The 26,979-nt window shown below is 58.8% G+C and overlaps 1 protein-coding gene across 2 annotated transcripts; it reads left to right on the top strand.

Moving 5' to 3' along the window:
• The first annotated feature begins 518 nt into the window (after positions 1-518).
• On the top strand, positions 519-26,730 carry MAPK8IP2 (mitogen-activated protein kinase 8 interacting protein 2). 2 transcript variants are annotated; one of them, XM_077179322.1, is made up of 13 exons: positions 519-676; positions 6,424-6,529; positions 6,769-7,011; positions 9,229-9,331; positions 10,056-10,190; positions 10,320-12,254; positions 12,766-12,841; positions 14,229-14,401; positions 20,093-20,202; positions 21,934-22,053; positions 23,187-23,257; positions 24,055-24,153; positions 25,788-26,730. In XM_077179322.1, the coding sequence occupies exons 1-13, from the start codon at positions 612-614 to the stop codon at positions 25,858-25,860; spliced, it is 3,309 nt and encodes a 1,102-aa protein (XP_077035437.1). In that variant the 5' UTR covers positions 519-611; the 3' UTR covers positions 25,861-26,730. The 2 variants fall into 2 exon arrangements, with proteins under 2 accessions (XP_077035437.1, XP_054487193.2); XM_054631218.2 differs by having other exon boundaries at positions 10,056-12,254.
• The last annotated feature ends 249 nt before the right edge of the window (positions 26,731-26,979 follow it).

Raw genomic sequence — 26,979 nt, 5'->3', positions numbered from 1 at the left:
CCTTCCCTTCCCTTCCCTTCCCTTCCCTTCCCTTCCCTTCCCTTCCCTTCCCTTCCCTTCCCTTCCCTTCCCTTCCCTTCCCTTCCCTTCCCTTCCCTTCCCTTCCCTTCCCTTCCCTTCCCTTCCCTTCCCTTCCCTCCCCTTCCCTCCCCTCCCCTCCCCTCAGGAGATTTCTCCCCCCCCCCCCCGCCCACCCAGGACCACTCCCCATTCCCTCCCTATCCCACCCCCATTCCCATAACTCCCCCAATCCCATCCCACACCCCCAGACCCCTCCTTCTCTAGACCCCTGGACCGCCCCTCATCCCATCCCACCCCATCCCACCCCATCCCATCCCATCCCACCCGATCCCATAACCCCCTCCCCGTCCCTCCCTCCCTCCCGCCGCCCCCGCCCCTCCCGGCTCCTCCCTCTCCCCCCGCGGCTCCCGCAGCTCCTCCCGCCCCTCTCCCCCCGTTTTCCCGCAGCTCCTCCCGCCCCCCGTCCCCCCCCGTTCTTTCCCGCGGCTCCTCCCGCCCCCCGCCGCTCCCCCGCCGCTCCCGCAGCTCCTCCCGCCGCTCCCCCCCCGCTCCCGCAGCTCCGCAGTCCGGCGCAGCCCCGGCCGGAGAAAATGGCGGATCGCGCCGAGATGTTCTCGCTCTCCACCTTCCACTCGCTCTCCCCGCCCGGCTGCCGGTGAGCGGGGGATGCGCGGGGGATGCGCGGGGGGGATGCGGGGTCGCGCTGCCCTTCCCCTGCCGCCGTGCCGCCCTTGCACCGGGCCCGCACCCCGGCCCCCCCGCCCGCCGCTCCCCCCGCCCGTGCGTTCACCTTGGGATGCGGGACCGGGGGGGCTCCTCCCGGCCCCCGCCCCAACGCGGCCCTTCCCGGCATTAACGGCGCCGCCATCCAGCCCCCGGAGCGCCGCGGGCGGGGGCGCGGGTCCCCTCCGTCCCCTTTCCCAGGCCGGGGCCCGGAGCCCGGAGCCCCCCCCGGCCTCCGGGGCCGCCGCATCCCGGGGCCGCTGCGGGAGGAGCCGCCGCCGCCTCTTTGTCTCTCCCGAGGCGCCGCAGCGGCCCCGGGATGGGGACGGGGACGGGGATGGGGGGGCCGGTCCCGGGAGCGGGGGGAGCGGGGGCTCAGCGCCCCCCGAGGCTCGGCGCGGCCGGGGGGATGCCGGGGGGATTCCGGGGGGGTTCCCGCAGCCGGGACGCCGCACCGGGGCCTCGGGATCGGTCACCTTCCCGCAGGGCCGCCGGGGGTCCCGCGGGGAGGGGACGCGGCGGGGCCCGCCCCGCTCCTGACCTTGGCTGGGCGCGGGGAGCGGGGTCGGGGTGCGGGGTCGGGGTGCGGGCCGGGCTGGCGCACTGCGGGGCCGAGGTGCCCGGCAGCGGAATGGGAAGGGCAGGAGGCGGCCGTGAGGGGCACCTGGAGGGCCCCGGGGATGCGGGAGCTGCGGAGAGAGGAGCAGGGGACAGCGGGGCTGCGGGACGTGCCCTTGGGTGGCGGTGGCCTGTGCTGGGCAGGGCTCCCCTTCTCTGGGCTGTCCCTGGCCCCAGGATGTCCCCTTCCCTCAGCATCCCCATCCCCAGGATGTCCCCATCCCCAGGATGTCCCCTTCTCTGAGCATCCCAGGATGTCCCTGTCCCCAGGATGTCCCTGTCGCCGGGCTGTCCCCTTCCCGGGCCGCAGCGCAGCAGGACCCTGGGGTGTCCCTGCCCGCGGTGGCGCAGGGAGGGGACGCCACGGCCTCGCTGGGGCTGCTCGGCCCCGGGCCGGGCCCTGGGGCAGCCGGGCCCAGTGCGGGGAGCGGGAGCTGTGCCCGGAGCCATCCCAAACCCGGGGCCGCTCCCTGGGGCTCCCCGAGCATGCCGAGATCCAGCCGGGAATGGTGAGGGAGAACCCGAACCCGAACCCGGCTGTGCCTTCCCTAAGGAGCCGCGGGCAGGGAGGGGGTGCCCAGCCCGGCTTGGGGAGCCCGGTGGGGTGAGACCCCCTGGCCGGAGAGGAGAGGCCGGAATGGGCTGGGAATGCTCCCTGGATGTGGGAATGAATGCCCGAGGTGGGAATGCTCCCTCAATGTGGGAATGCTCCCTCGATGAGGGAATTCCAGGCGCGCACGCAGCCGGGCCTTGGGAAGGCTCCCACCTCCCGCTCGGGCCGTGGCAGCCCCAGGTGCCAGTCAGGAGACCCCGGTCCCCAGTTTGGGATGACCACAGGGTCAGAGCCGGCTCCGGGAGCGGGCGGGCACAGAGCAGGAGGGGTCCCGGGCCGCTGTGGGGGTCCCCTCCCGGCCACTGTGGGGGTCCCTTCCCCTCCCGGCTGCTCTGGGGTCCCGTCCTGGCTCTCGGAGCTCCCCCGGGCGGTGCGCAGGGAGCGGGGCTGGCAGCGATGAGGAAATTCCACCCGCCCGGGGCCTGCGCCGCCGGCAGCACTCCCCGGGGAGGGAGCCCGGCCCTGGCAGCGCTGGCACCGCCGCCGTCCCCTGCCCAGCCCTCCCGGCCCTGGCAGCGCTGGCACCGCTGCTGGCCCCTGCCCAGCCCTCCTGGCCCCCTGCCCCCCGCCAGGTGATGCTGGGCCCCTTTGGGGTCCCCTCCGGCCCATCCCGGCATTGGGGTCACTGGGATGCTGTGGGGAGGGGGGGGGGGGGGGTTGGTCCTGCCCTTCCCAATCCTCTCTGTGTGTGCGGGGCTGGGTGAGACCCCCTGGCCTTGTCCCCACCCTCGGCTCCCTCAGTGCCAGCCGGTCCCGGGAGTGTCCCCAAGGTGGGGACGGGCACTGTCCTTGCTCCCGCTGTTCATCCCTGGTGCTGTGTTCCTGCACCCATGGCCAGGGCGCTGCCTTTGGCCCCAGCCTGGCCCCGAGGGGTCCCTCCCTCGGGATTGTGGGGCTGGATGGGCTCTCACTGCTGGTTCCATCCCATCACAGTGCCCCTATCCCATTGTATCCGCCCCATCCCACCACAGTGTCCCCATCCCACTGTGACCACCCCAATCCCACTGTGCCATTCCCATCCCACTGTGACCACCCCAATCCACTGTGCCATTCCCAGCCCACCATAGTGTCCCCACCCCACTGCAGTGTCCCCATCCCATCCCACGGATCCCATCCCATCCCATCCCATTCCCGTGTCCCCCAGCCAGGATCAGGAGTTTCTCCCCCACTGAGGGTGGGGTGCAGGAGGGGACCCCGAGGTCCCCACCCCAGTAGGACTCAGCCCCGCTGTCCCTGTCCCCCTCTGTGCCCACAGGACCCCCTAAGAGCCCGGGGACAGCAGAGGGTCCTGCAGGGGGGCAGCCCCCAATATTCTGTGGGGTTGTGGAGATGGTTTTACACCCCGTAAGGTTCTGCACCCCATAGGGCTCTGCTCCCCAGCATCCTGGGATCTCTACCCTGACATCCTGGGTTCTGCACCCCAATATCCCAGGACTCTGGTCCCTGACACCCCTGGGCCCTGCACCCCAAAAGTCTCTGCTCCCTGACACCCCAAGACTCTGCTCCTCAGCATTCTGGGGCTCTGCTCCCCAACAAATCAGGTCTCTGTGCCCCAAAGGGCCCTGCACCCCAACATCCTGGGCTCTGCACCCTAAAGAGCTCTGCACCCCAACACCTCAGGGTTCTGCTCCCTGACGTCCTGGGGTTCTGCACCCCAAAACCCCGGGGCTCTGTTCCCCAATACCCCAGGCTCTGACCTTTAATCCAACAGGATCTGCCCCCCAAAACCCCAGGACTCTGTTCCCCAATGGCCCAGGCTCTGGTCCCTACAATCCAACAGGATTTGTGCCCCAATATCCCAAAAAGGTTCTGCACACCAAAACCTTTCTGCTCCCCAACAGCCCGGGGCTCTGCGCCCCAACACCCCAGAGTTTGGCACCCTGAAATCCCAGAGGGTTCTGAACCCCAAAGGGTTCTGCACTTCCACATCCCATAGCTCGGCACCCCAAAGGTTTCTGAACCCCAACGTTTCTGTTCCCCTACACGCCAGGGCTCTGCACCCCAAAGGACTTCCCATCCCAGCACCCCAGGGCTCTGCACCCCAAAAGGCTGCGCTCCCCAACACCCCGGGACCCTTCACCCCCCAGCCCAGGGCTCCCCTGTCCCCTGTGTCCTTTGGGGCCCCGCTCAGCCCCGCTCCCGCCGCAGCCCCGGCCCCGGCTCCGTTTCTGCCGCTTTTGCCCCAAATCTGCGCGGATTCGGCGCGGCCGTGCCCTACTTCTGGGAATTATGGGATTAGGGGAATCTTCCTGCCAGGGAATCGGCAGCGGCTGCACCGCGGGGGGGACAGGGGACAGCCCTGGGTCCCCTTTGGGGTCTGACCCTGCTGCCACCCTGCGGGCTGAGCCCCCGCACCTGCCCGAGCCCACCGGGGGGGGGACACAGGGTCCCAGTGGCACCCAGGCACCCTTGGGACCAGAATGGGGGCTCTGGGTGTCCCCAACCCCATGGAGGGTGGGCACAGGGTCCCAGTGGCAGCCAGGCACTGCCATATACCCTTGGGACTGGAATGGGGGACCCTGGGTGTCCCCAGCCCCACGGAGGGTGACCAGAGGGTCTCACTGATGTCCAGGTGCTGCTGGGGGACCCTGGGTGTCCCCAGCCCCACAGAGGGTGGGCACAGGGTCCCACTGGTGCCCTGGTGCTGCCACACCCCGCTGGGGACAAGCTGGGGGGTCCTGGGTGTCCCCAACCCCATGGAAAAAGGGTTCTGCTGCCACCTGGGTGCTGCCACCTCCCCCTGGGGACCAGCTGAGAGTCCTGTGTGTCCCCAACCCCAGGGGAGTTGGCAGAGGGTCCTGCTGGCACCTGGCTGCTGCCACACACCCCTGGGGGTGGTCCCGTGTGTCCCCAGCCCCACGGAGGGTGACCAGAGGGTCTCAGTGGCAGCCAGGCACTGCCACATACCCTTGGGACCAGAATGGGGGGCCCTGGGTGTCCCCAGCCCCATGGAAGGTGACCAGAGGGTCCCAGTGGCACCCAGGCTGTATCTCCCCCCTCACTGAGCCCCCTCAAACCCCCAGTTTCTGTTTTCCAGCCCCAAACCCTGCTGGGATTTTGGGATTTCAGGATTTGGGGATTTCTCTCGGTTCCGTTGTTCCCGCAGGAGCCGCTGGTTTCCATGGCACCCCCGTTCCCTGGGAATGCGCTCAGGGCCCCTCGGGGTGTCACAGCCTTTGTCACCCCCAGCCGTGCCGCTGTCACCCCCCCAGCAGCACAGGTCACCCCAGACCTGGTGACCGTCCCCTCCCCACCTCGGCTCCGGGGATTCTGCGGGGACAGGAATTTGGGACATGCGGTGGCCTCGGCACCTCCGCCCAGCCGGTGCCACCGCGTGGTGACAGCCCTGGGTGACGTGTGCCCGTGGCTCGCCTGTGCCAGCGCCCAGGGGGGACAGGGTTTGGTGCCACGTCCGTGTGGCACCCGGAGATGACAGGGGTTTGGTGCCATGTCCATCTGGCACCCAGGGGGGACAGGGCTGTGGTACCATGTCCCTGTGTTATGGTGACATGTCCCTGTGTTATGGTGACATGTCCCTGTGTTATGGTGACATGTTCCTGTGTTATGGTGACATGTTCCTGTGGTTGTCCCATGCCAGCACTAAAGGATGACAGGGTTATGGTGACATGTCCATGTGGCACCAGGGATAACAGGGTTTGGTGTCATGTCCCTGTGTTATGGTGACATGTCCCTGTGTTTGTCCTGTGCCAGCACCCAGAGGTGACAGGGCTGTGGTGCCATGTCCTTGTGTTATGGTGACATGTCCCCGTGGTTATCCTGTGCCAGCACCCAGAGGTGACAGGGCTGTGGTGCCATGTCCACCTGGCAGCCAGAGGTGACAGGGCTGTGGTGCCATGTCCTTGTGTTATGGTGACATGTCCCTGTGGTTGTCCCATTCTGGTGCCAGGGGTGACAGGGTTATGGTGATGTCCATGTGGTACCAGAGGTGACACGGTTGTAGTGACATGTCCTTGTGGTTCTCTTGGTGTTGGCACCCAGAGGTGACAGGGTTTGGTGCCATGTCCCTGTGTTATGGTGACGTGTCCCTGTAGTTGTCCTGTGCTGGCATCAAGGGGTGACAGGTTATGGTGACATATCCATGTGGCACCCAGAGGTGACAGGGTTTGGTGCCATGTCCCTGTGCTATGGACACATGTCCCTCTGTCTGTCCTGTGCCAGCACCCAGGGGTGACAGTGTCCTGGTTCCATGTCCGTGTGGCACCCAGGGGTGACAGTGTCCTGGTGCCATATCCCTGGTGCTCCCATACTGAGAGTGTCACCCATACACGGACGGATGTCCCCGTGGTGCCACTCTGCTCTCATGCTGCCACGAGGGCCTGGCTGCTCTGTCACTGAGCTGTGTCCCCTGTGTCCCCATGGTGCCACTCTGCTCTGACGGAAGAGGGCCTGGCTGCTCTGTCGCTGAGCTGTGTCCCCTGTGTCCCCAGGCCCCCCCAGGACATCAGCCTGGAGGAGTTTGATGACGAGGACCTGTCGGAGATCACGGACGACTGCGGCATCGGCCTCAACTACGACTCGGACCACTACGAGAAGGTGCAGGAGCCTGGTGGCCCTTGGGGACACCGCGGGGGCTGTGGGGACACCGGGCTGCCGCCACTCACCCGCAGCGGTGGCTTTGGTGGCTCTGTGGGTGCTGAGGCAAAGGAGGCGAGCCGGGGGTCCCTTGTCCCCTTTAGGACGCCCCAGCGGGGACTGGGGACGCCGCCACCCCTCGGTGGCAGGGAGGGTGGCCCGCGGCTGTCCCCTTGTCCCTGACACGGTGCCACCCGCAGGACTGCCTGGTGCTGGAGCGCGGGGAGCAGCCGCACCCCGTGTGCACCTTCCAGGACGACTTCCAGGAGTTCGAGATGATCGACGACAACGACGACGACGACGACGAGGAAGAGGAGGAGGAGGAAGGCAACGAGCTGGAGGCGCCGCCGTCCCCCTCGGCCTCGCCCATCCCCTCGCCCGCCCTGGAGGAGACGCAGAAGCACCGCCCCACCACCCTCAACCTGACGGCCCCGGGCACCCAGGTGAGGCCGGGCTGGCTGCAGGTGTCCCCTTCCCCCGGGGTCACTGTCCCCTTCCCCCCGGGGTCTGTGTCCCTTCCCCCCTGAGGTCACTGTCCCTCCCTCCCTGGTCACTGTCCCTTCCCTTCCGTGGTCACTGTCCCCATTCCCCCTGGGTTCACTGTCCCCATCCCCTGGGGTCTGTGTCCCCATTCCCCCTTGGGGTCACTGTCCCCTCTCCCTGTAGTCACTGTCCCCATCCCCCCCGGGTCACTGTCCCCTCTCCCTGCGGTCACTGTCCCCTCCCTTCTGTGGTCATTGTCCCCATCTCTCCCCAGGGTCTGTGTCCCCATCCCCCCTGGGGTCTCTGTCCCCATCTCTCCCCAGGGTCTGTGTCCCTTCCCTTCTGTGGTCACTGTCCCCTCCCCCTGAGGTCACTGTCCCCTCCCTCCCGAGGTTCTCCGTCCCCGGTGCCCACCCCCACGCCGTGTCCCCCCTTTTGCCGGGCTCGGGGCTCCCCGGGGGTGTCTCCCCAGCCGTGTCGCCGCAGGGATGTCCCCGTGTCGCGGCGCAGGCGCCGCCGCAGTGTGTGGGAAGCGCCGTGCGGAGCGGCTGCAGCCGCCGGCGTTGCCAGGGAACCGCGGGCCCTCGGGAATTTCGGGCCCCCCGCCCTTTTCCCGGGAGGGCCCCGCGCTGCCGGGCTGGGGGGGCTCCGGGGGGCGGCGGTCACCGAGAGGGGACAGAGCCCAGGGGTCCCCGCGAGGCTCCGTCATCTCTTGGAGGGGCGGGTGGGGCCCCTGGATCTGCCCCATCGCGGGGTCCCGGGAGGAGGTGACATCCTGGTCCTTGGGCCCTGTGTCCCTGTCCCCCTGCAGCCATCCCTGTGTTCCCCGAGCACATCCCTGTCCCCCCATCCCTTGTACCCCATCTTTAACCCTTCCACCACCCTTCACCTGTCCTCCCACAACGTGTCCCCCATCCCTGTCCCCTCCAGCGCCTGTCCTCATCCCCTTTGTCACCCACTCCCATCCCCTCCCATCCCTGTCCCTCCTGCACCCATTCTCATTCCTCCTAGCACCCATTCCCATCCCTGTCCCTGCTAGGACCCATCCCCATCTCCCCATTCCCACATCCCCATTCCCATCTCCCCTTCCCATTCCCACATCCCCCATTCCCATCTCCCCTTCCCATTCCCACATCCCCCATTCCCATCTCCCCTTCCCATTCCCACATCCCCCATTCCCATCCCTCCCCTTTCCCACATCCCCCATTCCCATCTCCCCATTCCCATTCCCCCATCCCTGTCACCCCCCCATTTCCATCTCCCTGTCCCCTCGGTGCCCACCCCAGTCCCCGTCAGGGCCACCCCGGTTGGTTCCCCATGGCCCCGGCCGTGCTCCCTAATCCCTGCTCCCGCCGGGATGTGCTGGGATGTGCCGGGATTAGCGCTGCCCGTGCTTCCCGGCGGGACTAATCCTGCTGCAGCTGCCGGCGCGACATTCCCGAGCACCCCGGGCGCTCCGCACACCCCTGCGGGCTGGGGCCCTGCTGCTCCTGGGGTCCCTCACGGCTGTGCCGCGGTCAGCGCCGCTGCTGGGTTTGTCCCCGGGGTGGGCACCGTGCCACCCGTGCCATGCTGTGCAATGCCATGCCCGGCCCCTGGCGCGCTCTGGCCGGGCAGGGGATGCGGGGATGCGGTGGCCCTAATCCGGATAAACCCGCGCACGTGGCGTGGGGGGTGCCAGGCACCTCCGAGCCCTCCCTGTGACACCCCCGGAACCATCCCCACCCCAACACCCCCTCCTGTACCCCCATCCCTGTCCCCGCTAGGATCCATTCCCACATCCCCCATTCCCATTCCCCATCCCAGGGATGTCCCCCCATCCCTGTCCCCTCCTGCACCCATTCCCATCCCTGTCCCCCCTAGAACCCATTCCCCCATATCCCACATCCCCCATATCCCCATCCCCCATTCCCACATTCCCATATCCCCATCCCCCATCTCCCATTCCCATATCCCCCTTATCCCCATCTCCCATTCCCACATTCCCATATCCCCATCCCCCATCTCCCATTCCCATATCCCATATCCCACATCCCCCATATCCCCATCCCCATTCCCACATCCCCCTTATCCCCATCTCCCATTCCCTCTCCCCATCCTGGTGTCCCCCAGAGTCCCCGAGCGCTCCCGGTGTTGGGGGGTCCCCACTGATCCCCTCGGCCCCGCTGTCCCCGCAGGATTCCCTGAACAACAACGGCGGCTTCGCCCCGCCCGCGCCACGCCCCAGCTGGCAGGATGCGCTGCTGCACTCCTCCTCCTCCTCCTCTTCCTCACACACCGGTGAGCGTGGTGGCAGCGTGACAGTGGGGCTGTGACAATGGCACGGTGACAGTGAGGCTGTGACAGTGGCACGGTGACAGCAGGGCTGTGACAATGGCATGGTGACAGTGGGGCTGTGATAGTGGCACGGTGACAGTGAGGCTGTGACAATGGCACGGTGACAGCAGGGCTGTGACAATGGCATGGTGACAGTGGGGCTGTGACAGCAGGCATGTGCCAGTGGGGCTGTGACAATGGTGGGGTGCCACAGGGGCTATGTCAGTGGCAGGGTGACAGCGGGGCTGTGACAATGCAGGTGTGACAGTGAGGCTGTGACAGTGGCGAGGTGACAGAGGGACTGTGACAAAGCAGGTGTGACATTTGGGCTTTGACAGTGGGGCTGTGCCAGCGCAGGTGTGACAATGGGGCTGTGACAATGGCGGTGTGGCAGAGGGGCTGTAACAATGCGGGTGTGACATTTGGGCTGTGACAACGGGGCTGTGACAGTGGGGCTGTGACAACGCAGGTGTGACAGTGCAGGTGTGACAATACAGGTGTTACAGTGGGGCTGTGACAGCGGGCATGTGACAGTGGGGCTGTGCCAATGTGAGTGTGACAATGCGGGTGTGACAATGCAGGTGTGACAATGGGGCTGTGACCGTGGGGCTGTGCCAACGCGGGTGTGCTGCCGGCTCTCGCGGCCGCCCCGCGGGGTGACGCCGGCTCCGTGTCGCCCTCCCCGCAGGACACTCGTCCCCCCACGCCTGCATCCTGGACGGACCCTGCCTGGAGAGCCCGCCGGGCCCCGGGGGGGCTCCCCCCTCGCTGCCGCCCTCCCCCCTGGACTCGCAAGGCAACAGCCCCGAGTCCCTGGCACATGGTAACCCATCGCCCCCGAGAGCCGCGCCCGATTTTAACATGAACCTCATCTCCGCTGCGCTCCGAGCTCCGCTCTCCCCGCCGCGCCCCCGCCAGCCGCCCCCGCCTCACCCCTGTCTCTCTCCAACAGGGCCCGCGGCTCCCCCCGGCGCCCCCGAGGCCGCCCCCCCGCCCCAGGCCGCCCCCCAGGCCCCCACGCAGCCCCAGGGCGGCGGCAGCCCGGGGTCCCCCCGCCCGCAGCCGCAGCCGCGGCCCCCCCGGCCGGAGCGGGACGGGGCTCCCGCGGAGCCGCTCAGCTCCGACGGGGAGGGCCCCCAGTCCGGCCGGGCCGCCAGCGTGCGCGGCCACCCCTCGGGCTCCTCGGAGACCACCTCGCCCTCCTCGGACCCGGGCATCGAGGCCGACCTCACGAGCCGCACGGCCAAGCCCTTCCTGCCCGGCGGGCGGCGCGGGGAAGAGCTCAGCTCGCCCGGCTCTGACTCGGACGTGGACGGGGAGCTCGAGGCGGCTTTCGCCGGCGGGCGCCTGGTCAGCAACATGATCTCGTCCATCTCGGAGACCGAGCTGGACCTCAGCAGCGACAGCAGCAGCGGCCGCTCGTCCCACCTGACCAACTCCATCGAGGAGGCCAGCTCGCCCGGCTCCGAGGGCGAGCTGGAGCCCGAGCTGGAGGCGCCCGGCCTGCTGGGCATCAAGGACTCGCTGCTGCTCGACAAGGGCAAGGAGGACGAGGAGGAGCCGGCAGAGATGGGCCCGCCAGAGCATGGCGTGCTCAGGAGGGAGAGCCTGGCCGAGCTGAAGATGGACGCCTACTACGACAGCCTGGACCCGGCCGACGGCCCCGCGCCCGAGGGCCAGACCGACGTGTCCAGCGCCAGCCCCCTGGACCTGAAGATCGACCCCGACCACAGCCTGGAGAGCATCCGCCGCTCCTTCTACCTGCCCGTGGGGCCCAAGCTGATGCCCGAGGCAGACGAAGAGGACAACAGCGAGTACGACTCCGACTCGGAGTCGGAGCCTGACCTGAGCGAGGACTCGGACTCGCCGTGGCTGCTCAGCAACCTGGTGAACAAGATGATCTCGGAGGGCTCGTACCCCATCAAGTGCCCGGACGAGTGCTTCCAGAACAGCCACTCGCTGTGCGACACCATCTCACCGGCCTCCGACCTGGAGCCCGAGATCCTGAGCGAGGCGCTGGACGAGGAGCCGGGCCCGCGGGACTCGCCGGCGGCGCTGGCAGACACGGCCCCGGGGGCGCGGTGCCAGCGCGGCGCCATCGAGCTGGTGGACATGGAGACGCTGCGCAGCTCCCTGGCCGAGGCCGAGCACGCGGCCGCGGAGCCGCCACCGGAGCCGCCGGCCGAGGAGCCGGGGCCCTTCCTGTTCCTCAGCAACCCCACCAACGACACCATCGCGCCCGTGTGCCCTGGCCGCCCCGTCGCCCTTGGCCGCCTGGACGCCTCTGAGGTCCTGGCCACCCTGGGCTGCTGCCCGGCCTCGCTCCCACGGGCGTCCCCCGGCGCCGAGCCCACCGTCACCGGCGGGGATCGCCGCCCCGCCAGCCCCCGGCGCTGGGCCCTCGACGGGGACCTGGACTCGGGCGTGCTGGAGGCCGACTCCATGATTGACGACGTCCGGTTAGCGCCCGACGCCGACCCTGCCGCGCTGGACGTGTCCACGGCCAAGACCAACCGCGGCTTCACCATGGCCTTGGAGGAGGCCGAGCCGGCCCTGGTGGCCTCGCGCCGGGGCAGCCCGGCCGGGGAGGCGCCGGTGCCGCCGGAGCCGCCGGCGCTGGACGAGTCGCTGGCCTACGACTCGGTCAAGTACACGCTGGTGGTGGACGAGCACACGCAGCTGGAGCTGGTCAGCCTGCGGCGCTGCACGTCCGTGCTCAGCGACGACAGCGACATCCTGAGGGCCTGCGACGACGAGGTGGCCTTTGGGGACGGGCTGGTGGCCCCCGACGTGCGCAGCTCCTCCGAGGACTCGTCCCCCGAGGCCGACCTGCAGTTCTCCAAGAAGTTCCTCAACGTCTTTGTCAACAGCACCTCGCGCTCCTCCAGTAAGTGGCGGTGTCATGTCGTGATGTGTCACGGCATGTCATGGTGTCCTGGGCTGGTCTGGGTGACCCTGGCACTCCGGCTGTCCTCTGTGTCCTTCTCCAGCCATTCCCGTGTACTCTGTTGTGGCATGTCACGACATGTCACGGCATGTCATGGCGTTCTGGGATGTCATGATATGTCCCGGGATGTCATGACATGTGCCATGCTGTCCTGGCTCTTCTCACACCAGCTGCCCTCCCTGTCCTGTCCCTGGCACCATTCCCGTGTGCCATGTCATGTCACGATATGTCACGATACATCTGGGATGTCACGGCATGTCGTGACATGTCATGGGAGACAGGGCAGGCTCACAGTGACCACAGGGGTCCCCAGCCCTGCTCTGCTGGGCAGGGCCCAGGTGGGACCCCCAGGAGGGTTCTGACCCCTCGAGTGCCCCTCAGGGACATGGGTGGGGGTGTCCCCGTGGGGGTGGCAGCTGTCCCCGTGTCCCTGGCATTGCTGTCCCCACAGGCACAGAGTCCTTCGGGCTGTTCTCCTGCATGGTGAACGGGGAGGAGCGGGAGCAGACCCACCGCGCTGTCTTCAGGTGAGGCCACCCCAGGTGACACCCAAGGGACCCCCAGCCCCTGCTGGGGACACCCAGGACCCTGCAGTGCCACCCCAGGGCCCCCTGCCTGCTGCTAGAGTGGCTGTCCCTGGGTTTGGGGGTGTTGTCTCTCCCAGGACAGGCACCCCACAGCTGCCACAGGGTTTGGGGGTGACCACAATATCGGGGTGGCATCTGAGCATGGGGGGTGAGGAGGTGATGAGGGGGGCAGAACTGGGGGTTTGGGGGTGCCCAGGAGGGGAAGGAGTGTGGGTTTGGGGGTGCCCAGGAGGGGAAGGGGTGTGGGTTTGGGTTTGGGGGTGCCCAGGAGGGGAAGGGGTGTGGGTTTAGGTTTGGGGGTGCCCAGGTCAGGGGTGTAGCGGGGTGGATTTTTGGTGAATGGCCAAGAGGAGTTGCTTTAGGGGTGATGAGAAGATCAGGGCTCTGGCTTTGGGGCTGTCCAGGAGGTCAGAGCTGTGAATTTGAGGCTGACCTGGAGGTCATGGCAGTGGCTTTGGGGAGTGATGGTGATCTGAGGGGTGCTGAGCCATGGCTTTGGAGCTGACCAGGAGGTCAGGGCAGTGAATTTGGGGCTGACCAGGAGGCCAGGGGTGTGGATTTAAGGCTGAACAGTAGATCAGGGCAGTGGCTTTGGGGTGCTGAGCTGTGGCTTTGGGGCTGACTAGGAGTTCAGGGATGTGAGTTTGGAGCTAACCACAAGGTCAGGGCAGTGAGTTTGGGCTGACCAGGAGGGCAGGGCTGTGAGTTTGGAGCTGACCAGGAGGGCAAGGCAGTGGCTTTGGGGCTGACCAGAACATCGTGGCAGTGGCTTTGGGGCTGACCATGAGGTCAGGACAGTGACTTTGGGCTGACCAGGAGCTCGGGGCAGTGACTTTGGGGGATGATGTGATCTGAATGGTGCTGAGCCATGGCTTTGGAGCTGACCAGATCCGGGCAGTGGCATTGGGGAGCTGGTGACCTGAGGGTGCCAAGCTGTGACTTTGGGCTGACCAGGAGCTCAGGGCAGTGGCTTTGGGATGACCAGGACATCGTGGCAGTGACTCTGGGGCTGCCCACGAGGTCAGAGCCGTGACTTTGGGGCTGCCCACGAGGTCAGAGCCGTGACTTTGGGGCTGCTCATGAGGTCAGAGCCGTGACGCTGGGGCTGCCCACGAGGTCAGAGCCGTGACGCTGGGGCTGCTCATGAGGTCAGAGCCGTGACTTTGGGGCTGCCCACGAGGTCAGAGCCGTGACTTTGGGGCTGCCCACGAGGTCAGAGCCATGACTTTGGGGCTGCCCACGAGGTCAGAGCCGTGACTCTGGGGCTGCCCACGAGGTCAGAGCCGTGACTTTGGGGCTGCCCACGTCCCCCTGCGTGTCCCCCCAGGTTCATCCCGCGGCACGAGGACGAGCTGGAGCTGGACGTGGACGACCCCATCCTGGTGGAGCTGGAGGAGGACGATTACTGGTACCGGGGCTACAACATGCGCACGGGCGAGCGCGGCATCTTCCCCGCCTTCTACGCCCACGAGGTGGTGGGGCAGGCCCGCGACGCCGTCGGTACGAGCACAGGGACCCCGGGACGGGGAGGGGGCTGGGGGCGTGGGGGGCCCTCTCTGGGGGAAACCAACTCTGCTCTTTAGCGTCTTTAATTTTTCATGAGTGATAAAAGCGTTGGGGGTGCGGCCGTAGCTTGGTCACACTGCTTTATTATAATAATTTTTCTTTTTCTGTATTTATTTTTCTATATTTATTTTTCTATATTTATTTCCATATTTATTTCTATTATTTATTTCCTTTATTTCCATATTTATTTTTCTATATTGATTTTCTTTCTATATTGATTTATTGTTATTTATTTCTAGATTTATTTTTCTATATTTATTTCCATATTTATTTCTATTATTTATTTCTTTTATTTCTTTTATTTCCATATTTATTTTTCTATATTGATTTTCTTTCTATATTGATTTATTGTTATTTATTTCTAGATTTATTTCTATTATTTCTAGATTTATTTCTATATTTATCTCTACATTTATCTCTATATTTATTTCCATATTTATTTCTAGATTTATTTCTAGATTTATTTCTTTTATTTCCATATTTATTTTTCTATATTGATTTTCTTTCTATATTGATTTGTTGTTATTTATTTCTATATTTATTTCTATTATTTCTAGATTTATTTTTCTATATAAATTTTCTTTCCAGATTTATTTCTAGATTTTATTTTCCTATATTTATTTTTCTATATTTATTTCCAATTTCATTTCTCTATTTATTTCTAGATTTATATTTCTACACTTATTTTTCTATATTTATTACTATATGTATCTCTACATTTATCTCTATATTTATTTCCATATTTATTTCTATATTTATTTCTATTATTTCTATATTGATTTTTCTATATTGATTTTCTTTCTATATTGATTTTTCAATATTTATCTCTATATTTATCTCTATATTTATTTCTATATTTATCTCTATATTTATCTCTATATTTATTTCCAAATTTATTTCTATTACTTCCATACTTATTTTTCTATACTGATGTTCTTTCTATATGGATTTTTTTCTATATTGATTTTCTATATTGACTTTATTTATTCTATATTAACTTATACATTATTTATTTCTATATAATATATAAATTTTATATTATTTATAAATTATATATTATTTATATTGCATTGATTGCATACCTATTTATGAGGCTTATACATATTTAAACGTTTTTGAGTTCTTTTACATCCTTTGGGCACTTTTTAGTTTGGTTCCACCCCTGACCTGTCGTGCAATGGTGAATATTTGATTTTTGGGAGTGGTGAATGGCATTTTTGGACAATGTTTATGCTATTTTTTCCCAATGTGTATGTAATTCTTCACAACAAACGGGGAGTTATTGATAGTTGAAGGGTCAGTGGCAGAAATCTTCTTTACATCTTTTTTTCCCGTATTATCTGTGTGGTTTTTTTAATGTTATTTGATCACACAGAGAGTTTTAGTTATTTTCACAAACTTATCTGGGTTACTCGCACACTACTGTCAGTTAGTTCCAAAAATAAAAGCATTAGTTAGTAGTTCATAACTAAAATTACTGTTGTGAAAGTTAATGTTACAGCACACAGCACGTAGCTTCTATATTAATATTTTGTGAAAACAAAATTTAAAATAATTACACTTTAAATGAATATATCTATCTATAATATATGCTTATATATAATTTATTATTTGAAACAATGATATATATTTATCACACCAAAATATACAATCTACACAGGGATTAGGGTTTTGACCACAAAAGGCTGAGAAATTATATAAAAAATGACAAATTATATAAAATTATATCAAAAGTAGTTAAAAAGAGATTTAATAATTTATTATATTTAAAAAGAGATTGCAAATTTTAATTATATTAAAATAATTTACAAAAGTTAATATATAATAAATAGTATCTTAGAAAATAAATAAAATATATAATATAAAAATGTAATCTACATAAAATATATAAAAATATATAAAGAATAAATAATATATAAATAATATAGAATATATTAATATAGAAATAATATATAAGTTATATAATATATAATGTCAATAGTAATTGATATATATAATATGTAAATAAATAATATATATGTTAATATAGAATTAATAATTTATAAAGTTAATATAGAATAAGTAATATATATTATTTAAAAAGAGATTATCAACTGTACTAAATTAAAATAATTTTCAAAAGTTAATATAGGATAAATAATATATTAAAATATATATCAACATTTAATAATAAATAATAATATATACATTTATTATATATAAAATATCAATATATATTAATAATAAATAATATGTAAACACTATATAAAATATATAAATGTATAAATAATTTATATATAATATAAAATAATGTATAAGTTAATATAGAATAAATTTATAAAGCTAATATAGAATAAGTAATATAAATTATTTAAAAAGAGATTATCAACCGTCCTAAATTAAAATAATTTTTTAAAGTTAATATAGGATAAATAATATATTACAATATATTAAAAGATATATATACATATATTTTATATAATATAATATAAATTACTTTCTATATAAAATAAATAATTATATATAAATTTAATAACTATAAATATAAATAATGTATAAAGAATAAATAATATGTAAATACTATGTAAAATATACAAATATTTAAGTAATATGTAATTTAAATATAATATAAAAATAAATAATGTATAAATTAATATAGAATAAATAATCTGTAAAATTAACATAGAATAAATAATCTATATAATTTAAACAGAGATTACAAACGTTACTAAATTACAATAATTTGCAGAAGTTAGTACAGAACAGTGCCTGCCAATGGCTTCCATGGCCCTCTTGGCCAGCAGGGCCCATGGCTGGCTCAAGTTCAGGGCCCAGTGACGCTGACAGCCCCAGCCTGGCTCTGGGCTGGGGTCGGGGTGGCCGGGGCAGTGCCAGGCACAGAGGGACCTGGTGGGCAGCAGGACAGGAGCCCTGGTGTGCCCTGGTGGCCAAGGAGCCAATGGCACCTGGCAGTGTCAGCAGTGAGGGGCAGCACAGCAGGGAGGTCACTGTGCCCTGGCAGTGTCAGCAGTGAGGGGCAGCACAGCAGGGAGGTCACTGTGCCCTGGCAGTGTCAGCAGTGAGGGCAGCACAGCAGGGAGGTCACTGTGCCCTGGCAGTGTCAGGGATGAGGGGCAGCACAGCAGGGAGGTCACTGTGCCCTGGCAGTGTCAGCAGTGAGGGCAGCACAGCAGGGAGGTCACTGTGCCCTGGCAGTGTCAGGGATGAGGGCAGCACAGCAGGGAGGTCACTGTGCCCTGGCAGTGTCAGCAGTGAGGGCAGCACAGCAGGGAGGTCACTGTGCCCTGGCAGTGTCAGCAGTGAGGGCAGCACAGCAGGGAGGTCACTGTGCCCTGGCAGTGTCAGCAGTGAGGGGCAGCACAGCAGGGAGGTCACTGTGCCCTGGCAGTGTCAGCAGTGAGGGCAGCACAGCAGGGAGGTCACTGTGCCCTGGCAGTGTCAGCAGTGAGGGCAGCACAGCAGGGAGGTCACTGTGCCCTGGCAGTGTCAGGGATGAGGGGCAGCACAGCAGGGAGGTCACTGTGCCCTGGCAGTGTCAGCAGTGAGGGCAGCACAGCAGGGAGGTCACTGTGCCCTGGCAGTGTCAGCAGTGAGGGCAGCACAGCAGGGAGGTCACTGTGCCCTGGCAGTGTCAGGATGAGGGGCAGCACAGCAGGGAGGTCACTGTGCCCTGGCAGTGTCAGCAGTGAGGGGCAGCACAGCAGGGAGGTCACTGTGCCCTGGCAGTGTCAGGAACGAGGGGCAGCACAGCAGGGAGGTCACTGTGCCCTGGCAGTGTCAGGAATGAGGGGCAGCACAGCAGGGAGGTCACTGTGCCCTGGCAGTGTCAGCAGTGAGGGGCAGCACAGCAGGGAGGTCACTGTGCCCTGGCAGTGTCAGCAGTGAGGGCAGCACAGCAGGGAGGTCACTGTGCCCTGCCCTGGGCACAGGGAGGGCTCAGCTCCAGGGCTGTGCCCAGCTCTGGCCCCTCAGCCTGGGAAGGGCCTGGGGACACTGAGCAGGGCCAGAGGGCAGCGAGGCTGGAGAGGGGCTGGGAACACAAAGCCTGAGAGGAGCCCCTGAGGGAGCTGGGGGTGCTCAGCCTGCAGCAAAGGAGACTCAGGGCTGCCCCCATCGCTCTCTGCAGCTCCTGAAAGGTGCCTGTGCTCAGCTGCCCTTGGGCTCTTTCTCCAGCAGCACTGACACAGCCAGAGCACACAGCCTCGAGCTGTGCCAAGGGAAATCCAGGTTGGAGAGCAGGAAAAAGCTTTTCCAGCAAGGGGGATCAAGTTCTGCAATGGCTGCCCGGGGAGGTGGTGCAGTCCCCATCCCTGGGTGTGTTTGACAGCCTGGATGTGGCACTGGGGGCCAGGGGCTGGGCTGGACTCCATGGCCTTGAGGGTCTCTCACAAGCCAGGGATTCTGTGATTGTGTGATTGTGTGATTCTGTGTGACTGACTGTGTGATTGATTGTGTGATTGTGTGATTGACTGTGTGATTGTGTGATTGACTGTGTGATTGACTGTGTGATTCTCTTGATTCCCTGACTGTGTGATTCTGTGATGCTGTGTGATTGTGTGTGGTTCAGTGAGATTCTGTGAGATCCTCTGTGATCCTCTGTGATCCTGTGTGATTGATTGTGTGATTCTTTATGATTGTTTGATTGCGTGATTCCATGATTCCCTGATTGTGTGTGATCCTGCGATTCTCTGACTGTGTGATTCTGTGTGATTCCATGATTCCATGATCCTGTGATCCTGAGATTCCATGATTCCCTGATTCTGTGTGATTCTATGATTGTGTGATTCCCTGATTCTGTGAATCCATGATGCTGTGTGATTGTGTGATTCCATGACTCCGTGATTGTGTGATTCCCTGGTTCTGTGTGATTCCCTGTTTCTGTGTGATCCCCTGATTCTGTGATTGTGTGATTCCCCGATTCTGTGTGACTCCGTGATTCCATAATCCTGAGATTCCGCCGTTCCGTAATTCCCTGATTGTGTGATTCCCCAATTCTGTGTGACTCTGTGATTCCATAATCCCGACATCCCGCCATTCTGTAATTCCCGATTCTGTGATTCCCCGATCCTGTGTGACTCCGTGATCCCGCAATCCCCACGTCCCGCCGTTCCGTGATTCCCTGATTGTGTGATTCCCTGATTCTGTGTGACTCCGTGATTCCATAATCCCGAGATTCCGCCATTCCGTAATTCCCTGATTGTGTGATTCCCTGATTCTGTGTGATTCCGCAGTTCCCCGATCCCGTGTGTCCCCGTGATCCCGCAATCCCCACATTCCGCCGTTCCGCGATCCGCGATTCCGCGATTCCCCGATCCCGTGTGTCCCTGTGATCCCACAATCCCCACATGCCGCCATTCTGTAATTCCCTAATTCCGCGATTCCCCGATCCCGTGTGCCCCCGTGATCCCGCAATCCCCGCATCCCGCCGTTCCCTGATCCCTGATTGTGTGATTCCCCGATCCCGTGTGCCCCCGTGATCCCGCAATCCCCGCGTCCCGCCGTTCCGCGATCCCCGATTCCATGATTCCCCGATCCCGTGTGCCCCCGTGATCCCGCAATCCCCGCGTCCCGCCGTTCCGCGATCCCCGATTCCGCGGCTCCTCACGCTGCCCCGCCGTGCCGCAGGCCTGAAGCGGAACCCGTGCTGGGTGGAGCGGTTCAACGTGCAGTTCCTGGGCTCCGTGGAGGTCCCGTACCACCAGGGCAACGGCATCCTCTGCGCGGCCATGCAGAAGGTGAGCGAGCGGGCCAAAAACGGCCGGACCCGCTCCTTTGGGCAGAAAACCTGGGTTTGTGTTTTCTATGGCACAGCTCATATTTGATGGCATTATCAGAAGGTATTTTTATTAGTATACGTTGATTATTGTATATTTAATAATTAATATTATAAAATCGATTATGTATACTATAATATATAATATAATATAATATAATATAATATAATATAATATAATATAATGTAATATAATACAATACAATATAATATAATATAATTTATATTATGATTATAGATAAAATAAACATACCATAATTATTAAATTATGTTAAAGCAATATCATTGTATTATATTATTATATAATAATTATAACTATATAATAATATAATAATTATTATATAAAATAATAATAAAAGTATAGTATAAATATTATAAATATATTATAGTGTTAATTATATATTAATTAGACAAATTATTATATGCTATAATTATTAATTGTAATATTATCTATTAAATGTTATATATAATATATTAATACATAAAATAGATTCTATATTTATAATATAAATAATTGAAATAGTAATAAATAATACAATTAATGTCATATAAATAACAATATTATTAAATAATATAAATAATATTATCTAAACACAAACATATATAGTATAGAGTAATTATATAAATATATAGAATAATTATATAATATACAATGTGATATGATATGATTGATATGATATGATGTGATATGATATGATTAGGATGATATTATTATTATTGTCAGATCTAATTGTAATTAACAACACACACTCAGTTCATCACTATTTCACATATCTGTCAAACTTCTTTATTTTTAGTCCATTTCCACGCCTTTTCTGCTCATTCTCATGGAACAGATCTCTTCTTATTAGAGGCACAGCCTGTTTTCTACCCAGGAATAAATAAATTGTTATTGACTGACTTTTCATTCTCGAGATGGCGAAACAATCTTGAGAATGAAAAGTCAGTTGGTGATAATAATAATGATATGAAAAGTCAGTTGATAATATGAAAAGTATAATAATAATGATGATGATGATGATAATGATAAGGATAATAATAATAATAATAATAATAATATACCGTTGATTAGATGAAAAGTCAGATAATAATAATAATAGAGGTCTGCTAATAATAATATGAAAAGTCAGATAATAATAATAATAACAGCAATAACAGCAGTAATAATAATAATAATATGAAATCAATTAATAATATGAAAATTCTATAATATGAAAATTCAGTTAATAATATGAAAAGTTAATAATAATAATAATAATAATAATAATAATAATAATAATAATAACAATAAACCGTTGATTAGATGAAGTCAGATAATAATAGCAACAACAATAACAACAGCAATAACAGCAGTAATAATAAAAATAATATGAAAGTCAGTTAATAATATGAAAAGTCAATAATAAAATTCAGTTAATCATATGAAAAGTTAATAATATTAACATTAACATTATTAATAATAATAATAATAATAATAATAATAATAATAATAATAATAATAATAATAATAATAATAATAATAAATTAATAGTTAATAAATAATAATAAATTTGGCATGGGAACTTGGGAGCTGTTGCTGAGCCGTGCTTTTCAGAGGGAGCAGGCCCCAGCCTTGACCCCACAGGGCTCCCTGTCACAATCTCTTTTAAATATTTTATAATTTTCCCTTTGCTGCCATTCCCCGCTGTCCCAGATCGCCACCACGCGGAAGCTGACGGTGCACCTGCGGCCCCCGGCCAGCTGTGACCTGGAGGTGACACTGCAGGGCATCAAACTCATCCTGACCGTCACCGAGTACAGCCCCGAGCACGAGGTCAGGCACCGGGGGACAGGGGGGACACCGGGGGGACACCGGGGGGACAGGGGGGACAGGGCTCTGGGTTTGGGGGGACACTGAGGGGACAGGGCTCTGGGTTTAGGGACCAGGAGGGGACAGGGGTCTGGGTTTGGGGAGATGGGGGGGACAGGGCTCTGGGTTTGGGGGGGACACCAAGGGGACAGGGCTCTGGGTTTGGGCATAGAGGAGGGGACAGGGCTCTGGGTTTGAGGGGACAGGAGGGGACAGGGCTCTGGGTTTGGGGACATGGAAGGGACAGGGGTCTGAGTTTGGGGGGACACTGAGGGGACAGGGGTCTGGGTTTGGGGGGACCAGGGGGGGACAGGGGTTTGGGTTTGGGGACGGGGACACAGAGAGGACAGGGGTCTGGGTTTGGGGGGACACCGAGGGGAGAGGGGTCTGGGTTTGGGGATAGAGGAGGGGACAAGGGTCTGGGTTTGCAGGGACACTGAGGGGACAGGGGTCTGGGTTTGGGGGGTACAGGAGGGGACAGGGGTCTGGGTTTGGGGTGACAGGGGGGGACAGGGGTTTGGGTTTGGGGACACAGAGGGCACAGGGGTCTGGGTTTAGGGGGGACAGGGGGGCACAGGGCTCTGGATTTGGGGGGACCAGGAGGGGGACAAGGGTCTGGGTTTGGGGGGGACATGGGGGGGACAGGGGTCTGGGTTTGGGGGGACAGGAAGGGACAGGGGTCTGGGTTTGGAGGGACACGGAGGAGAGGGGCTCAGGGGTGTGGGTTTGGGGGGGCAACAGAGAGTTTTGGGGTGATGGGGAGGTGAGGAATGTGGGGGTGGGTTTGGGGGGTGATGAGGGGCTCAGATTTGGAGGTGACCACGAGGTCAGGGCTTTGGGGGTCTGAGTTTGGGGGGCAAGGACGTAATGAGGGGCTCAGGGGTTTGGGGGTGATCAGGACAGGAGGAATGTGGGGGGTGGGTTTTGGGGGGGCTCAGGGGTCTGGAGGTGAGTGGAGCAGATTTGGGGGTGCCTGGCAGGTGCAGGCTGCAGGGCTGTGGGTTTGGGGGCCGATGCTGAGGGGGGGGCACGGATTCTGGGGGGCTCTGGGCCCCCAGGCCTGACCCAGCCCCTCCTGTGCCCCTGTCCCGCCGCAGTTCGAGCGCTGCAGCCACTTCTTCCAGATGAAGAACATCTCCTTCTGTGGGTGCCACCCCCGGAACAGCTGGTGAGCCCCCCCTGCCCCCAGGGGCACCCTGAGGGACCCCCACCCTGCCCAGGGGCACCCTAGGGGACCCTCACCCTGCCAGGAGCACTCCAATGGATCCTTACCCAACTAATGACACCCCAAGGAACCCCCACCCCACCCAGGGACACCCCAAGGGATCCCCACCCCATCCAGGGACACCCCAAGGGACCCCACTCTGCTAGGGATGCCCTAGGGGACCCCTTACTCTACCCAGGGACACCCCAAAGGGCCCTCATCCCATCCAGGAGCACCCCAATGGATCCTCACCACACTTAGGGACACCCCAATGGACACCCCCACACTGCCAGGGGTACCCCAAGGGACCCCCACCCCATCCAGGGACACCCCAAGGGACCCTCACCCTACCCAGGAGCACCCTAAAGGACCCTCACCCCATATAGGGGCATCCCCAGGGACCCCCACACTGCCAGGGGCACCCTAGGAGACCCTCACCCCATTCAGGGGCACCCCAAGGGACGCCCACCCTGCCAGGGGCACCCCCAGGAACCCCCACCCTACCCAGGCGCCCCAAGGGACCCTCATTGCATTTAGGGACACCCCAAGTGACCCCCACCCTACCCAGGCGCCCCAAGGGACCCTCATTGCATTTAGGGACACCCCAAGTGACCCCCACCCCAGGTGCCACCCCAGAGCCCCCTGCCCACCCCAGTGTCCCTGGGGTGGCTGTCCCGGGGCTCTGGGGGTGTCCCCTGGCAGAGCCCGCCCGGGGCAGGTTTGGGGGCGCCCCCCTGAGCCCGTGCCCCCCACACCCGCAGCTATTTCGGGTTCATCACCAAGCACCCGGTGCTGAGCCGCTTCGCCTGCCACGTGTTCGTGTCACAGGAGTCCATGAGACACGTGGCCGAGTGTGTCGGGTACGGCACCGGGACACCAGGGGGACAGGGGACACCGGGGCACACGGGGGGTACAGGGGACATGGGCGACATGGGCGACATGGGGGGTACAGGGGACATGGGGGACATGGGGGACGCGGGGGGTACAGGGGACATGGGGGACATGGGGGGTACAGGGGACATGGGGGACATGGGGGAAACGGGGGGTACAGGGGACACCGGGGGACATGAGTGGCACAGGGGACATGGGAGGTATGGGGGGTACAGGGGACATGGGGGACATGGGGGACACCGGGGCTACAGGGGACACAGGGGACATGGGGTGACTGGGATGGGGCTGGGGGCATGGGGGTTATGGGGGGTACGGGTACACGGGGGGCACTGGGGTCATGAGGGACATGAGTGGCACAGGGGACACAGGGACACCGGGACACAGCAGGGGTACAAGGGACATGGGGGGTACAGGGGACACGGGGGGTACAGGGAGTGTAGATGACATGGGGGACATGGGGGCAGGGGGTGAGGGGGGTACAGGGGCACGGGGGCAGGGCATGGGGCTGGGGGCACACAGGGGGTACGGGGGACATGGGGGACACAGGGGACATGGGGGGCATGGGCACATGGGGACACCGGGGCTACAGGGGGTAAAGGGGACATGGGGGACACGGGTACACTGTGGGGTACAGGGGACATGGGGGGCAGGACATGGGGCTGGGGGCATGGGGCATATGGGGGTTATGGGGATATGGGGGGTACAGGGGACACAGAGGACATGGGGGACACAGGGGACACGGGGACACCGTGGGGTACAGGGGACATGGGGGGCACAGGGACACTGGGGGGCACTGGAGACATGAGGGGCATGGGGGGCACGGGGGGCAGGCACGGGTGCTGGGGCTGGAGGTTTTGGGGGATCTGGGTGCCAGGGATTGGGGTTTGGGTGCCAGGGATTGGGGTGCCAGGGATTGGGGTGTCAGGGCATTGGGGTCTGGGTGCAGCGTTTTGGGGGGCAGGGGGGGTCTGGCTGTGCTGGGGCTGGGATCAGGGGGTGCAGGAGTTTTGGGGTGCTGAGGGTTGGGAACGGGGGCTCTGTGTGCCAAGAGACTGGGGGTGCTGTGGGGCTGTGGGTGCCGGGGTCTGGCTGTGCCAGCTTTGGGGGGGCTGTGGGTCCGGCTGTGCCAGGTTTGGGGCTCCTGTGGGTGCCGGGGTCTGGCTGTGCCAGCTCTGGGGGTCTGGGTGGGTTTTAAGTCTGGCTGTGCCAGGTTTGGGGGTCTGGGGGGGCTGTGGGTATGGCTCTGCCATGTTTGGGGGGGGCTGTGGGTCTGGCTGTGCCAGCTTTGGGGGGCTGTGGGTGCTGGGGTCTGGTTGTGCCAGGTCAGGGGGGGCTGTGGGTCCGGCTGTGCCAGCTTTGGGGGGGCTGTGGGAGCTGGGGTCTGGCTGTGCCATGTTTGGGGGGGCTGTGGGTCTGGCTGTGCCAGGTTTGGGGGGGGCTGTGGGAGCTGGGGTCTGGCTGTGGCAGGTTTGGGGGTGCTGTGGGTCCCGGGGTCCAGCTCTGGGGGTCCCAGCCCCCTGTTTCAGGGTCTCAGTGGGTCTGGGGGTGCCGCTCTGTGCCCCCTCCCGTCGCTGACCCCCCCTCCCCATCCCTGCCCCCCCAGCCGAGCGTTTCAGGAATATTACCAGGAGCACCTGGAGTACGCCTGCCCCACAGAGGACATCTACCTGGAGTAGGGTCCCTGCCACCCCCGGCACCCGGGGCCACCCCCGGCACCCGGGGCCACCCCGCCAGGGACTCGGTGTCACTCTTAGGGACTCGGTGTCACCCCAGGGATTCTGCATCGTCCCCAGGGACTCTGTGTCACCCTTAGGGCCTCTGTGGGACCCCAGGGATTCTCTGTGTGACCCTTAGGGACTCAGTGTCACCCCAGGGACTCTGTGTCACCCCAGGGACTCGGTGTGACCCCCAGGGACCCTGTGTGACCCCCAGGGATTCTCTGTGTGACCCCCAGAGTCTCTGGCCCCCCCGCGCCCCCCCCGCACGCCCCCCCCCATCTCTCGGGGGTCCGGGGGTCCCCTCGGGGGGTGACACAGCCCAGCGGGGGGGTGGCCCGGCCCGAGCAGCCCCCCCTGCATGAGCACGGCCAGCCCGGGGGGCAGCGGGCCCGCGGCTTTGGGGGCACGGGGGGGTCCGGGGGGGGGGGTCCGGGGGCAGCTCGGGGGAGGGGAGGGGGCATCTCCGCGCACCCCCAAATCCGCGCTGCCCCCCCAAAGGAACGGGGATCCCCCAGAGCCGCCCCCCCCGCCCCGGGTGTGCTGCCCCTCGTGTCGGTGTCCCCGGCTGTCCCCACCCCCCCGCCCCCGCCACCGAGCTCGGGCCCCGGGGGGGTCCCGGGGCCGCCCCCTCCTCACTGCTGTGCCTGGTGGTCCCTCGCTTCGGCCCTGTCGCCCAGCGCTATCGTGACTATATCGCCACCCGCTCGATGTCCCGGTATTTATCTGTACTCAGCAGCCAGAGGAGCCCCCGAGCCACTGTGCCACCCCGGCTGTCCCCACGCCGTTGTCACCCACTTGGTCTTTCAATAAAATATATGCTTGGTGTGAGCTGGGGACAGTCCTGGGGACAGGGGTGGGGACAGGGGTGGGGACAGGGCTGGGACAGGGCTGGGACAGGGCTGAGACACTGCTGGAACAGGGCTGGGGACACTGCTGGGACACTGCTCAGGACAGTGCTGGGGACACTGTTGGGGACATTGCTGTGACAGTTGTTGGGGACAGTGTTGGGGTCAGTGTTGGGGGTGGGGACACTGCTGGGACACTCCTGGGGACATCCAGGGCAGGGCGGACACCCAG

This window comes from Agelaius phoeniceus, chromosome 5, assembly GCF_051311805.1.
Source record: "Agelaius phoeniceus isolate bAgePho1 chromosome 5, bAgePho1.hap1, whole genome shotgun sequence".
Classification (NCBI taxonomy): Eukaryota; Metazoa; Chordata; class Aves; order Passeriformes; family Icteridae; genus Agelaius; species Agelaius phoeniceus.
Note: the sequence above shows the minus strand (reverse complement) of the source record. Positions and strands in the feature narration are given on the sequence as shown.

Bases quoted from the DNA above. Each gene is read 5' to 3' on its own strand.
- MAPK8IP2 (XM_054631218.2), top strand. From the start codon at position 612: ATGGCGGATCGCGCCGAGATGTTCTCGCTCTCCACCTTCCACTCGCTC. The intron at 677-6,423 runs GTGAGCGGGGGA...CTGTGTCCCCAG, and splicing joins CTCTCCCCGCCCGGCTGCCG to GCCCCCCCAGGACATCAGCC. The intron at 6,530-6,768 runs GTGCAGGAGCCT...TGCCACCCGCAG, and splicing joins ACTCGGACCACTACGAGAAG to GACTGCCTGGTGCTGGAGCG.